This window comes from Apis mellifera, linkage group LG15 (assembly GCF_003254395.2).
Source record: "Apis mellifera strain DH4 linkage group LG15, Amel_HAv3.1, whole genome shotgun sequence".
Taxonomy (NCBI): Eukaryota; Metazoa; Arthropoda; class Insecta; order Hymenoptera; family Apidae; genus Apis; species Apis mellifera.
The window spans coordinates 3,295,162-3,309,818 of NC_037652.1; the positions used below are offsets into that span (position 1 = coordinate 3,295,162).

The 14,657-nt window shown below is 34.6% G+C and overlaps 1 protein-coding gene across 1 annotated transcript; it reads left to right on the forward strand.

Annotated features, from left to right (window-relative positions):
- The first annotated feature begins 2,947 nt into the window (after positions 1-2,947).
- On the forward strand, positions 2,948-9,963 carry CPR16 (cuticular protein 16). Its single transcript, NM_001270826.1, is given in 4 exon segments — positions 2,948-3,047; positions 6,400-6,592; positions 8,396-8,703; positions 9,382-9,963. Coding segments are annotated over 4 exon segments (984 nt in total). The 5' UTR covers positions 2,948-3,038; the 3' UTR covers positions 9,856-9,963.
- Positions 9,964-14,657: the final 4,694 nt, after the last annotated feature.

Below are 14,657 nucleotides of genomic sequence, written 5' to 3' on the forward strand. Positions count from 1 at the left end.
AATGGCGGTCGGGGCGTACGTTTAAAGAGACGCGCTACCGCTGTTCTCGTCTCTTTTCTCTTTGTTCGCGGCTTGAACCACGCGCTTGCCCTTACATCACCCCACGTTATTTACGCCGAGCTTTTACGAGGGTCGCTCGTAATTTTCACCTGGCGAATTTTTCTTTATGCGTCGATTCGACCAACAGGTCGGACGCGGCTACAATTGCGTATACAGTAACGCGCAAAAGTATCCCATCGATATCGTACAACCGATTTGATTTAATCTCGCTGCATCAGTTCTCTCTACGATTTGGTTCCTTCTCCTTTTTCTCCTTTGATTTAAATTTGATTTAGTTCAAAATCAAGTTAAGTTAAACGTTATGTTTAATGTTAAATTCGTTTTAATTTTAATACAAACAAATTACACGAAAATTACACGATTCCTCAAAGAAGAATTATATTACGGGAAGAAAGAAGACGACCAACTAGACAGAAATTTCCTATTTTATCCAGGCAAATTAGAAATTAGAGATATTCTCCAAGACTTTTGCGTAACATTGTATGCGCGCGTGTCCACGTGCGTTCCCATACGCGCATCGCGAGGATGCGAGAGGGAGGAAGAGGTTAGGTTATACACCTAGGCCGGCAGGGAAAGGGAGAAATGATCGTTAAAAGGCACGCAGCGCAGGGATTATTTCTGGTAGAAAGTTTTACGAGCAAAATGCGCGCCACACGGCAATAAAGAAGGCCGTACCTTTGCCAATACCTTGTAATTTCGAAAATCGCTCGAATTTGGCCAGAGGGGCAATTATACTTTTTAAAACAATTTTTCCAAATCTTCTAATTCTCAACGAGAGTAAAAAAAAAAATATACACATATAACAACTACTTATTATTAATTCGACAAAATTGAATCAACAATATCCTTTTTAATAATCTCTTCGATTCTACAAAATTCGAAGAAAGAAGATCGAAAGTTTATAAATGCACGATCATTTTTGTTGAATGAATGAAGAAGGGAAAAAGAAAATCGCCTCGACCTGTTTGCTCGAAATCATCTCGAGAAATTTATGCGCGGATAAATGGAAGAAGGAGCGTAAAGCGGGCGTAACGAGTTCATCAATTCCATCGGCGTTACTCACGCGCGCCGCGCAACAAGTCGCATCGCCGAGGAGGATTTTTCATCGCGTGGCCACGTGGGCGGCTCGCATCGCTTTTGACATTGCCACTAAACGCGGCCTCTCTCTTTCTCGAATGCCTCGCATGGAAACGAGCGGCTCGTTCGTGTATCATAAGTAAACCTCGAGGTGGAGGAAGCCTCGAGGAAGAAGCGGTTCGTTAGACGAGAGAGAAAGAGAGAGAGAGAGCCGTCTCGCTTTTCCAACTGTGACCCCCGGGTCGTTTAATAAAGTTGGGACTGTTTCATGCTCGCTTGTCCACGATTTTTCGAGATAAGTGGAAATACCTGTTGGAGGGATACGTGGATTGAATATCGGAATTCGGCCGATTGCTTAATAACCGTTTCGCTGTTTCTTCGTTTTTCTTCGAAAGGAGGAGGAGGAGAGGGATACTGCTGGAAATTTTTCTTGTTTGGAATATAGGATTTACGATGAGAGGAGGAATAAATAATAGAAGATGTTTATAGGATATTTTTGAGATATTTTGTAAATTGTGGATCGAGGAGGTTTTTTTTGTTTTGTTAATATTGAATGTTGAAAAGAGGAGAAAGGAAATCAGGAAGGAAGATAGGATATTTTTTCAAAGTTGAAGGAGAATTGAATGAAAGATTCTTGGATTGATTTTTAATAAACAGGAATATTATAATGAAATTTAATAATGTAATGAATCAAGGAAGTGTGTAGATTGAATATTAAAAACAGGAGAATGAAAAAAATACGTGACATGAATTTTAAATAAATGGTTGAAAGATTGTTTATGTTGATAATTGAGGATATTTTTTTTATTGGAATATTGAATATTTTTAAAATAGATAAAAATACAGTTTGTCTGATGTTTGAAAATATTTGGATTCTTTTATAATTTTAATTGTCAAAAAAGATTTATTTAACAAAATTTAAAATTGAAGTATATACATCTGTATATATTTATGTGTCTTTCATTGGAGAAGAAAATAATTAAATTAAGAAAGCTTCTTTGAGTAGTAGTCTGACAACTAACGATATTTTCTACTGGAAGAGATTCTGTAGATGTAAAGAGATTCTTCGTATGGAGAAAATAAAATTTTAAGAATTATAAATTGTTCATTTATACAAAATTTAATAACAATTACTCTACCTCTGTTTAACAATGATAAAAACAATGGAGAAAGAAATAATATCGATAAAAATTAAAATTATCATTATTATTTTTTTACCAATAATTTCAAACAAACAAATATCATTCGACATTACATTTTATCAAGCTCTAAATAAAATCCTCAAACGAAACAATAATATAAATTTCTAAAATCTTTAGAAATACAATTCATCTATCACAATTATCCCTAAAAAAGAAAGAAGGAAGGGAAAAAAGAGACGGAAACAACTTCAGCAACCGCCATCTCAACCTCCCCCTTTAATCCATTGTTCGACGCGATCTTGCACCCATCATCGATCCACAGCGTGGATTATTAACAGCTTGGACGTCGAAGGAAACTCGAGTCGAGCCGGGTTCAAAAGGTGGCGTTGGAATGGCATCCCAGATGGCGGGCCCAGAGAGTGCATCCCCTCCGGCTGGAGGAATGCATTCAGATCGACGCCTCGTACCACACGACCAATAAACATTGATTTATCGGCCTGGAAATCGAACTCGGGGTGATTTGTGATCGTGCGGCGGTGGATCGACTCGCGGCGCCCCATCGGGGGACCCCTGGCCGGACCCCTGGCAGGGCCGGCTCGGGGACCGAGTGGTGGGGGAAACGCGGCGCGCGCCTCTCCTATATAAAGAGGGCGCCCGCGAGTGGCCACACTCTCGTATAGAGACCGTTAGCTGCGGCATTGTCGCGCGGGAACATTCAAGATTCACGGGGGACGTCCTGGCCTGCGATACCATACGAACATGATACTCGTGAGTGGATTACATGGAAATATAACGTCTAGTAGAGTCTTTCGCGCCGAGTTTCTTTTTTTTCCTTTCATGGAAGGAATTTTTCTTTTCTTTTCGAATATTCTTTTTCTTTTTCGATGGTGATTTTTGTCGTCGTAATTTTTTTTTCTTTACTTAATTAGTAAAGTATCAAAGTGGTCGTTTCTTTTGATTTTATCGATTGAAAGGCAAAAAGTATTGCATTATAAAGGGAAGAAGATATTATTATTTAGAAAGGAAATATTAAAAGGAAAGCTTGGAAAAATGAAATATTATTGTTTTAAAGATTCTTGGAAATTGAATATATGTTTAGTTTAATGAAAATTTCAGATGGATTCACATATTTAAAATTTTTGTTTCAAATCAACAGTAATATTTTAAGGATAAAAAATATAATTCTATAATTCTTTCTGCTTTTTCTATTAATGATGAAACAAATGAAACTGACCTCTTCTTTAAAAGTGATATTTTGTTTGTTATTATTATTATATAAGGAAAATCAGTGATCTTTAAAGAAAAGATCGATACGGAGAAAATTCTGGAACTCGAATTCGAGGGGTGAATTCGTGAGGGGAGTTTCGTGTACACACGCAGCGGCAACGAGGCGTAAATAAAGGAAGTTTAATCCGGCCTCGTCACGGTTGTCATTTAATTTCCAAGTTTTACGAAGCTGCTCGCGGGGCGCAATCTCGATTAGTCCGCGTAAATCGGCCTTCGAGCTCGAGGGGAACTTTTTAAGGAAACCCCATTCCGCTCACGCGGTTGTACTTTTTCCCCCAAAAACTTTCCAACTTTTCGAGGGCAAGGCGCATTTATTTATTTGAAAAAATAAGTTGTTCGTTTCAATTTACAGATGATCGAAATTTTTTTATATCTTTGTGTCCTATTTAATATAAATTTCTATCCAAATTGTTTTCATAATGAAACATACAAAGTTTTGAAAAATTGATATTAAAATTCTCTCGTTGCATTTTATATTGAAAGGAAAAAATATTGCGTTACAATTTTATTTAAGAGTTAATTTCGCACAAATTTATTATCACATTTTAATTAAAATCTCGGAATGCAGAATATAAAAAATCAACGAGGGTGTTGTTGGAGGAAATAGTTTCGATTTTGTAATATCCAAGTAAATTTTGATAAACCATGATTTTTGTCAATGTAACAATTTCAACGTAAATTCGCACGTGATTTTATTCAATCGACGCAACTTTGATCTAATATTCCAATAAATTTTCTACCTTTGAATTCATTTTCAAAAATTTTCAGACTCGACGAATTGAATTTACATCGATATTAACAAAAAAATAGAATTTTCCAACAAACGTTTAATAATTTCCTCTCGAGGTATATATACATATCCAAGTTTCCAAAGAGTTCTCGAAACTTTTAGACCGGAAGTGCCCTCGCATTGTAATTCTGCGTAATCTGCGACGTAATAAAGAAAAGCTCGCAAGTTAGACGATTGCGGATCGGAAATTTCTCGTTGAAGCGGAAGTTTCACGCGAGACGATCTATTAAACGCAAAACGGTTTCGTGGAAATGCGCCGCCACCCCATTCAACCCCGCGTCGCTCGACTAATTATCGGTAATCGAATCGCTTGTTAATCGATTGGTCGTGGTTCCTTTTGATCAAGCGAAGATTGACTCGTCGATTTCCAAAGTGTTTCTCGTGTTTCTTTCTTTTTTTGAGAATATTTTGATATATCCTTTTCCCCTCGAATTTTGAAAAATTGAAATTTCAAACCAGGAGATGAATTCGTTTGAAAATTAATATTTCTAAGAAAGATTTTAGTGTAAAAGTTGTAACAATGCATATATTTTCCTCCCTTAAATAAATTGAATTTAAATATAACTAGAAGAGAAATTTGATTAAAAATTTGAAAATTTTAAGAATACGTGTATTGTTGTGGAAGAAAATTTTTATCCAAGCCTTTTTGAAATTTAAAATTTCCAAGTTTTTTCGAAGGAGAAAGGAATACGTTTAAAGAAAACAACTCGTTATTTAACAATTAGTTTCAAAATAAATTTTCTTCTCTAAATTTTTAAAAAAGTAGCGTCAATAAATATCATTTTAAATCTCCATATTATCTGATTTTTGTCTCGTTTATAAAATAAAAGAAAAAAATCGAAAATTAAAAAAATTGTTATCGAATTGAATAGATTATGATTATGGATACAATTTTTTCAATTTTTCAAAAATAAATTGATTTTGAGCACGATAAATAAATCGATAGCTGGATCGTTATCACAATCTACAGTAATTGATCACCTCTTCTTATCTACATGGATTGGAATCAAATTTGAGAATCAGATTGTTGAAATTCTGTTGCTATTCTATTCAAAACACGGACAGATATCTCGTGTTAAAGGAAGGCACGTTTAATTTCGATGCAATTCAAATATTATTACAGCAAGAAAATTTATTCAGCTGTCCTCGATTTTCGAACTATGAAATTATTCCCATTTCCATTTTTCAATGATAAAAAAATTTGCATCCTCAAATCATATGGGTGGACGTTTGACGATCGATAATCGAATAAATAAATATATAACGTCACTTTCCAAGTTTATTAAATTTCATTTGAAAGATAAAACATTTTCTCGGTATAATTCGTTTCAAAATTATTCCGACAATTTATATACGATAATTTTCGTTTCCATACGTCTTTCAAAATCACGTGGAAAGAAAATAAAATTCAGAGATTCGAACGTTCACGTACGATATTTCCTGTCCTTCCTGCAACGATTCGTCGAGAAACGTCGATCAATCGAGGTTAAACATCGGGAAGAATATCTGAATGCACACACAGTGCGCAGTAAATTCGTGAATTTCTGAAAAGACTCGATATTCTTCAAGGAATTTCTCACGTCTCTTCGACTCGAGAGAGAGATTCAAAAATATACATTTCGACGCGATTTGGTCTAAGAAAATTGATCTGAAAGGAAATTTAATTTTAACAGAGGGGAGGAGGAAGGGAAATTACGCTCGAGAAATTTCGAAATTCGAGGAGGGTATTTATTTGTATGCGTAGGGGTTGGAAGGTATCGGGAGAAATTAGATTCCTATGGGGGAGAATAAAGTACATTTGCGAAAATTGGAAGGGAATACAATTATTTTATCTCGGAAGAGATACATTAAAGAGTTTGATTTCTAGAAAATTTTCCACAAAATTTGCAAGATTCTTCGAATTCGAAAATATTTAATCTAATTTCAAACCAAACAATCTTTTATCTCCTCAGATATTCTTTCTCATTCCTGGCCTTTTTATCGATCAATTTTCTCTCAATCAAATCAAATGAGATTTTATTTGTCTTCCATTTCTGTCTTCAGATAATTCTGTTAACCACGTTTCTCGGCCGAACGATCTCAACGCCGATCGCAAACGTTTGGCTAAGCCCTGTAGGATCGCTGACGCCATTGAGACAATACCATATACAGGACGGATCAGGGGGATATCATTATTCGTTCACGGGGCCCCATCACGCGAAATCGGAATCCAGTTCGAACGGAATCACGCAGGGTGGTAAGTCGTCGAAATTATTCTTCCTCTCGGAGGATGCTTCTTTTATAAAATCATAACGAAGAGAAATCTCTCTCCGATATTTCTCTTCTTGGTTCTCTTTATGGTTCACTTTGTACGACATCATTTTTATAGCGATTTATTTCATTTGGGAAAAAGTTTCATCGTTTTCACATTAAATTTCTTCGCTCATTTTCACCGTTATATATATATATTTTATTACAGTTGTACTCTTAACTTTATTTCATTTCTTTCAGTGTCATCATATTCCTCGAATATCTCTTTTTCACTTTTTATTTCGGTTAAAAAATTTTCCACCGATCGCTCTTTTTAATTTTTCAACGATCCATTTCTTTCTCTCTTTCCTTTTTTTTTTGGTTCGCGTAAAAATATCGAAAAAAAATTTTAAAACCTCGATAAAAGCGAGCGACACATTTTTACACCGGTTGGGAGTTAATTGTTTCGACTAGTCTAGAAACCACATGACTATTTTCCACGAAATTTGTCTTTTTTCTTTTTTTTTTTCTGGTTTTAATTACAACGGGACGAAACTCGGCGACTTCACTCGCAATTTTAATGGAATGTTCCGAACTTGCGGGCGGATGTTTGGACAAAAATACAAGGCAATTGTTTTTCACAAAGTTTGCCCCTCTTTTTCCTTTTCCTTTCCTTTTATTCGAAATTTTTGGGTTTTTTTCCAATATTCGTTTATCGTGTTTTATAACACTATAATATATCTTTATACCTTTCATTCTAAAAGATTCTAAATAAAAATTTCTTTCTTTCTTTCTTCAATTCTCAGATTATTGCACAATATTGATATTAATTCGAATACCTTCAAAGGATTTATTAAATGGATCGAAACAAATAGAAAAGTTGGTATAAAAAAATGTCGATCGAGGCTTGTTTATCAAGTTATAAAGAATTTGAATTTTCGTTAGATGAAGCAAGACGAAGAAGGAATCTCTCTCTGTCTTATTTAACTCAAACTTACTTAATAACTCAATAAATAAGTTTCAATGGCAGTTTTTATATTACGTGTAACTTTTGTGCTTCTTTTGAATCGATCTTTCAAAGAATATTAATACCTTGTATAAAAAAAAACTAGATAAAAGAATATCAATCATGAATTTTCTTGATATCTTCCAATAAAAAAGAAAACGATTCGATTTACACTTCCATAAATTAGAAAAACAAAAACCTGGTTTCTCAACAACTCGATGAAAAAAAAAAAGTCGACAAGTTCGCATAACGAATGACACGTAAAAATGGAATGGCACACATTCCTTTCCTAGCCGTTTCGAGATAGGGAAGACGGCCCACGTACGCATGCTACCACTTTAGAAAACGATGATGGATGTGACGCAACGAACGCCCCTACGATAGATCCATCTTCTCCTCTCTTCTTAAGCAACGTACGCCCTCCTACCACTTTTCCAACCATTCTTTCTTTCCAACTGCCGTGCACGTTCGACAAACCGCGTACATCGCTTGATTGATGCTCGATTCGTCGAAGGAATCGCGTAATGCGAATGCGCGAGTGTTTTACTCGATCGGTAAAAATTTCATTGGATCTCTCTTTTACCGATTTATTTATCGACGGATTTGAAGTAAAAGTGATATCGTCTCGCTTTATTTTATCTTGTACGGAGAGATTAAAATCGATAGAATTTTTGATTCAGCTGTTCAATTAAATTATACAAATTACGATTTTGATAATTATATCTTTCTAGCTTAAAATATTTATCCAAGCTTGGAATTTTTATCTTAGAAATTTTTGAAAATTTTTTTTTCATATATATATAGGATATTCCTACGTGGATGCAAATGGAATTTTGCAAACGGTGACTTACACGGCAGACGATCAGAATGGATTCAGAGTGCGGGCCAGCAACTTGCCGCAGCCACCTAAGAACGATCTTCAGACGATACAAGACACACCGGAAGTGGCCGCGGGGAAGAAAAATCACTTGGAGGAGTTGCAGAAGTCGCAGTTGGGGGATCCATCGAGTTATCAATCGAACATTCTCTCTTACAAAATTCTCCCTTCTTACTTCAGCTTTGCGCAATTGACGAAGGACGAGGAGAAGAATTTGGCTGCTGAAGAAATCGCGGTAAGTGCAAGAACAATATTTTATAACAATATTTCGTATAAATACTTCAAATTAAATTAAATAAATAAAGCTCGTTCCACGTTAAATCTGAATGAAAAACAATAGTATATGATATTTTCTTTTTATTTTTACATCGAAAATTTTAATAAACAATCTAAAATCGTTTCAAAAATTTTCACCGTAATAAGTTAATTTTTTTTCACTTCACGGGCAGCAAAAATTGAAGCGCAATTCGAGTTTATTAATTTAAAAACACGTTGCAGGAAACAACAGCCGCGTTAACATGTATTTGCCAGGGATCGGGCCGCGGAGCGGTTTCCGCCATTGGCCGCAAATTCGTATTTACCTCCACGCGCATTTAGACATTTTATTAACATTGCAGAGAATACTAATATCGTTCCCAATTCCGTTCAATTTTCCCTGATTAACGATTGGAAAATTTCGAGTAATAATCTCGTAAAAAAAATTTTCAATATTCCTCAAGAATAAACTTCTTGTATTTCGCGAAGAAATAATATATATATATAAATTTACAAAAAGAAGCAATTATTGTGAAATTAGAACATAAGAATATTAGAATTTTCTAAATCACTTCCTTGCGAAGAAACAATTGTATCACAAACAAGACAATTTCCATTCTCATAGAAAGTATCTCCCCTCCCCTCGTTTCTCTTTCAGCAAACCACGAAGAATCCGTTCCTCCTCTCGAGAACGGAGGCAGAAGGGATCGAGGTGCCGAAACCGGACCCCAGCCTCACCAAGATATCGCAACCCCTTGCAACAATCTCCACCTCATCCTCGTCTCGAGCTGGCCAACAGAAGGAGCAAGGAAACCCCTTGCAGCTCGGCAAACTCGTGCCCCTGGACACGATTCAAAGGCCCGTGACCTTGCCAGCCCCCTACGTAGTTCCAGTTTTGCCGTTGCACAGGCTGTTGCACAGCTCCCTTCACCACACTCAAGACTCGTTGGGCCGATACGACTACACTTACACGGGGGACTCGAGCGCGAAAACCGAGTCCAGATCGTTGGACGGGACGACAAGGGGCGCTTACAGCTATATCGATCCGAATGGGGTTTTACAACAGGTCCATTACGTGGCCGATCATAATGGATTCAGGGTCATGGCCACCAATCTGCCGGAAGCCAAGTAATAAATCAATGGGGAAATTTGATTTGATTTGATCGTCGACAGAGGTCGCTTTTTATTCTGAGGGGATATTTTATTCTCTTCTTACTTTTTTTTTCTTCTTCTTCTTCTTGATCAGATTGAACATTTTCCTTTGAAATTTTACACTTTTGTATTTAAAAAGAAAAAGGGGGATGATTTAATCAAGAAGGAATGATTTTTTTCTATGTTATGTTCTTTTTTATCGATAGAGTATATACACGCGAACGTATATACTTATTTTCTTCCAAGTATGATTATATTTAAAGAAGCTGATAGATTTAGCAAGAAGAAAGAGGTTATATATTTAAAAAGGAGGGTGATTTAATCAAGAAGAAATGATTCCTTTCTACGTTTTGTTTTGGGGGTTATGTTCTTTTTTATCGATAGAGTATATACACGCGAACGTATGTACTTACTTTCTTAGTAGCGATTATTTGAATATTTTCTCCTCGAAATTACAAGTATGATTACGTTTAAAGAAGCTGATAGATTTAGCAAGAAGAAAGAGGTTATATATTTAAAAAGGAGGGTAATTTAATCAAGGAGAAATGATTTCTTTTTATGTTTTGTTTTGAGGGTTATGTTCTTTTTTATCGATAGAGTATATATACGCGAACGTATATACTTATTTTTTTAGTAGCGATTATTTGAATATTTTCTCCTCGGAATTACAAGTATGATTATGTTTAAAGAAGCTGATAGATTTAGCAAGAAGAAAGAGGTTATATATTTAAAAAGGGGGGTGATTTAATCAAGAAGAAATGATTCTTTTTTACGTTTTGTTTTGGGGGTTATGTTCTTTTTTATCGATAGAGTATATATACGCGAACGTATATACTTATTTTCTTAGTAGCGATTATTTGAATATTTTCTCCTCGGAATTACAAGTATGATTACGTTTAAAGAAGCTGATAGATTTAGCAAGAAGAAAGGGGTTATATATTTAAATGGGGTGAAGAAATTTTCTTCTTGTTATTCTTGAGATTCTTTCGAATATTGGAATATTGGAAGTTGGAATACTTTCTTTTGAATTTTTATGAATAAGTTTAAAAAGATAAGAATGGAATATTGATGGAATTATTTCACGGAACTTCTCTTAATGTATAAAAAAAAAAAATTGAAGCAATATTAAAGATCATTGCACATTTTTTATAATTTTTATATAAAAAAATTTGCAACGATTCTTGAATAATTGAAAAAAATATCAAAGATATGAATTTAATTCGTATTCAGAAAAGTTTCCCTCGTTTTCTAAAATTAAAAAAAAGAATTAAAAAGAATATTTGATCAGCGATTAAATTTTTTTCCATCAATTTGAATTATGATCTCTGGATTCAACTAGATTTTTACGTTAGAGGTAAGAAGAAAGTTTCCACCTTCGTTTTCCAATGATTACAAACCGCATTTTCCTTTATACGTAGAGGAACGATCAAAGAGGCGGTATAATCTTCGTTTCGATCGGGTATTTCTCCCGCGTTTCTTGCAGGAACGAGTTATTTGGTTGGTGAGGGGATAATCAAACTTTCTGAATGCCTTTCGAGTTCGTTCCACGCAGCCACAAACACGTGACCCAAGTAGGAACGAACTTAATTCGCATTCGTTTCTTTCTCTCTTTTCCAATCCTTTCTCATTATTTCCTTATTCGTTAATCTAGTTTAAACTAATTTACGCGTGAATAAATTATTTCACCAATTACCAGTCTCTTTTCACTTTCTTTAAACGAGTTTGGCCGAATTTTCGTTCCGAATTGTATTAAAAAAGGTGAGTATGAAACAATTTTTTTATAATTTTTATTTACGCGTCTCTTCAATCGTATAAATAAGAATTAAAGAATCAACCATTAAAACGTTCAAATGTATTGGCTTAAAAGGAAATTCGTTTAATTAAAAAAAAAAAAGGAAAAAAGTCGTCAAATCGAATCGTAACAAAGAAATTAAATTTCTAATCTAGACGATTAAAAATTCACGTTGGCCTACCATAAAATATTCCAACAATTTACATTTTATTTACAGTGAAGTTGAATCTCAAAGGAATCTGTATCGTCGTAACGAAGAATAAATCCCATTACAGACAGTCAGAAACGCGGAATTCCGTAAGGATAACACGGGAACTGCCTGGCCGGATTGCAGTCGCGCAGGGGCACGGCCGAAACTTTGACTAGTTTCATAAAAGCGGGCCAATCCCTTTGACTCGACGAATTCATTAATTTTACCGAACAGCAAGGACACAACACTGGCGAGTCTCTTACGAACCATCATCGATGGGATTTCGTGTTTCGAGATCCGGCTTTGAGGTCGGGTCTGAAAATTTAATGGAACGAAAAGAGAGAGAGAGAGAGAGTTTGCACGAATGCCGGCGACACAATGAAATTAAATGAATAATTTGCCTCGATCCAACGAAACGATAACGATTAGTTACTCGCTCGTCGCTGTCTAATCGACGCCTTTACAACTTCTCGTTTTACTTTAAGCGGGGATTAGAAGTAAATGGAATTGCTGGTAGTATTTTACGGATCTTGAATGGAGTTTTTCAAGGCGTATTGGTCCAATGAGAATTTTTTCGTCCATCTTATGGACTATTATTATTCTGATATGATTTTTAACAAACATGTTTCACTTTAAGAATTTTTTGAATCTTTTTTTTTAACTTTTCGGATTTTATTAAAATTTTAAAAATAAATCGATTTTAAGAAACGAAAAAGATTGAAGTTTGAAAATTGAAGTTTAAAGTAAATAGATTAATTAATTGAATAATCGGGATTAAAAAAAGAAAAATAACAATCTCTCAACGCCCGTTCTTTTCTCGACACGTCCGTGACATTCTTTCACTTCTCGAACGAGAACCATGACCTACGCTTACGTCGACCAGGAATTTTGTTCGATGACGCGAACAAAAGGTAAAAGACCAGTCGATTCACCGTGTCGACGATCCTCTGACCCATAAAACACGTTTCTCTTTTTTTCTCTCTCTCTCTGTCTCTTCCTCCTCCTTCGTTCCAGTCTGTATTTCTTGCCAAAAATCCTTTCACTTCGTCCATTCACCCATGGTCTCTGTATAATTAATTCCCAAGACCTAAAGGAATTTCTTTCCGGTTTTCTTCTTTTTTTTCTCTTCCTTTTTGCATTCTAAATTTCGCGATATTATATTTTTCGTTGAAATTGAAATAAATTTAGTATCTTTTTTTTTTTTTAAAAAGTATTCAAAAAATTGATTTTTATTATCAATCTTAAAAAAAAAAGATCGAAAATGATTGTAAGAATAAAATAAAATAATTTCGAAATTTTTTTTCATTGAATTAAATTTGCTCGATACGGTGATTGTGAGATTTATTTTTGGATTCAAGACAAATGTGGGCGGACCAACATGCGTTATGTAATTGTCGCCAGTTTTAGAGCAGATCAATAAATTACGATGGTTCGATCTAATGCTGCGCACTCGTATCTCTTTTCTGTCCCGATTCAATTCGATTCCAATCTCCACTTCTATGCATGTGTTATGAAGAATGTAACGTATCGTGGATATACATACATCCGGTGGAATTGAGGGATAAATGTTGATTTAATTTTAAATTTTAAAAATGAATTTGTCGTTTTGAACGATGGGATAAATTAAAAATTAAAAAAAAAAAAAGAAATTCATCGAAACAGATAACTAATCTCGAAATATAAACTTATGTATTTTTATTAATGTACATTTTATTTATACGTACCTGCGATTGACGTACTGATATTCGGTCCAGCTTGTTGGAATTCCAATTAAATTTGAACTACTGAAGATCTTTGTTTATATTTCTTTTAAATTTTGTAAAATCTTGAATCTTTTCTTTCTTCTTTTATTTCTCAATTCTTTAATTTTAATTTGTTAAGCTTTTTAATTTTCCAAGTTTTTCAATCGATTATTTTTAATCTTAAAATTAAAAATTTCAATCAGAAGTTTTCAATTTCTAAATCTCTTTTCAAATCTTTGATCCATCATTTTCCGCGAAGAATCACACGTTATTAGGATTAAATAACGAGAATTTTTCAGAAAGAATCAACGATCATGGATTTATTCGCATATTTATTCTTCCATTCGTTTCGTTACGTATTGTAGACGGTATATCACATAATACAATGAACCTCGTCGATTTCGTACGTCCCTCTGTCCTCCCTCGTACGATCATCAAAGGAGAACGTTCGAGAAAGAATCGAAATTGGGTCCGTACAAAATATCGCAAGTTTTCCTCTTTTTTAAAATGGCATCGTTATAACAACACTTACGTTCTCTTTTCTTTTTTTTTTTTTTTTATTTTTCACGGCATATGCGTGAACGTGTGTGTATGCACGTGTATTTGTGTATGTGTAGGTGTGCACGTGTGTCTCGATTACACGTCCTACAGGATGTTTCAAAATTCTTCACATTAACCAACAATAATAACTCTTTTCACGGTTTCAAAGAATCGATTTATAATACAATCTTCGATCGATGCACGTCCAACAGAACCGTTTCGCAACACGTCATTCATAACACAATATTCTCTCTGTATAATAACATAACCTGAATTACAAGATGTTTCAAAATTCTTACATCAATCTTCCAACAATGTTCACAAACGCAATCTAAATATAATTATCTCGATAACTTTTGAAACAACCTGTATAAATTACATTAAAAATCGTCCTACAGGATGTTTCAAAATTCGATAATATATTATCCTCCCACGATGTTTCTCTCTCACAGTCTCACAGTCTCTCAACAAAATCTATCCGCTCCCGTGACAAACTCCCGACGAGTTTTTTTTTTTTT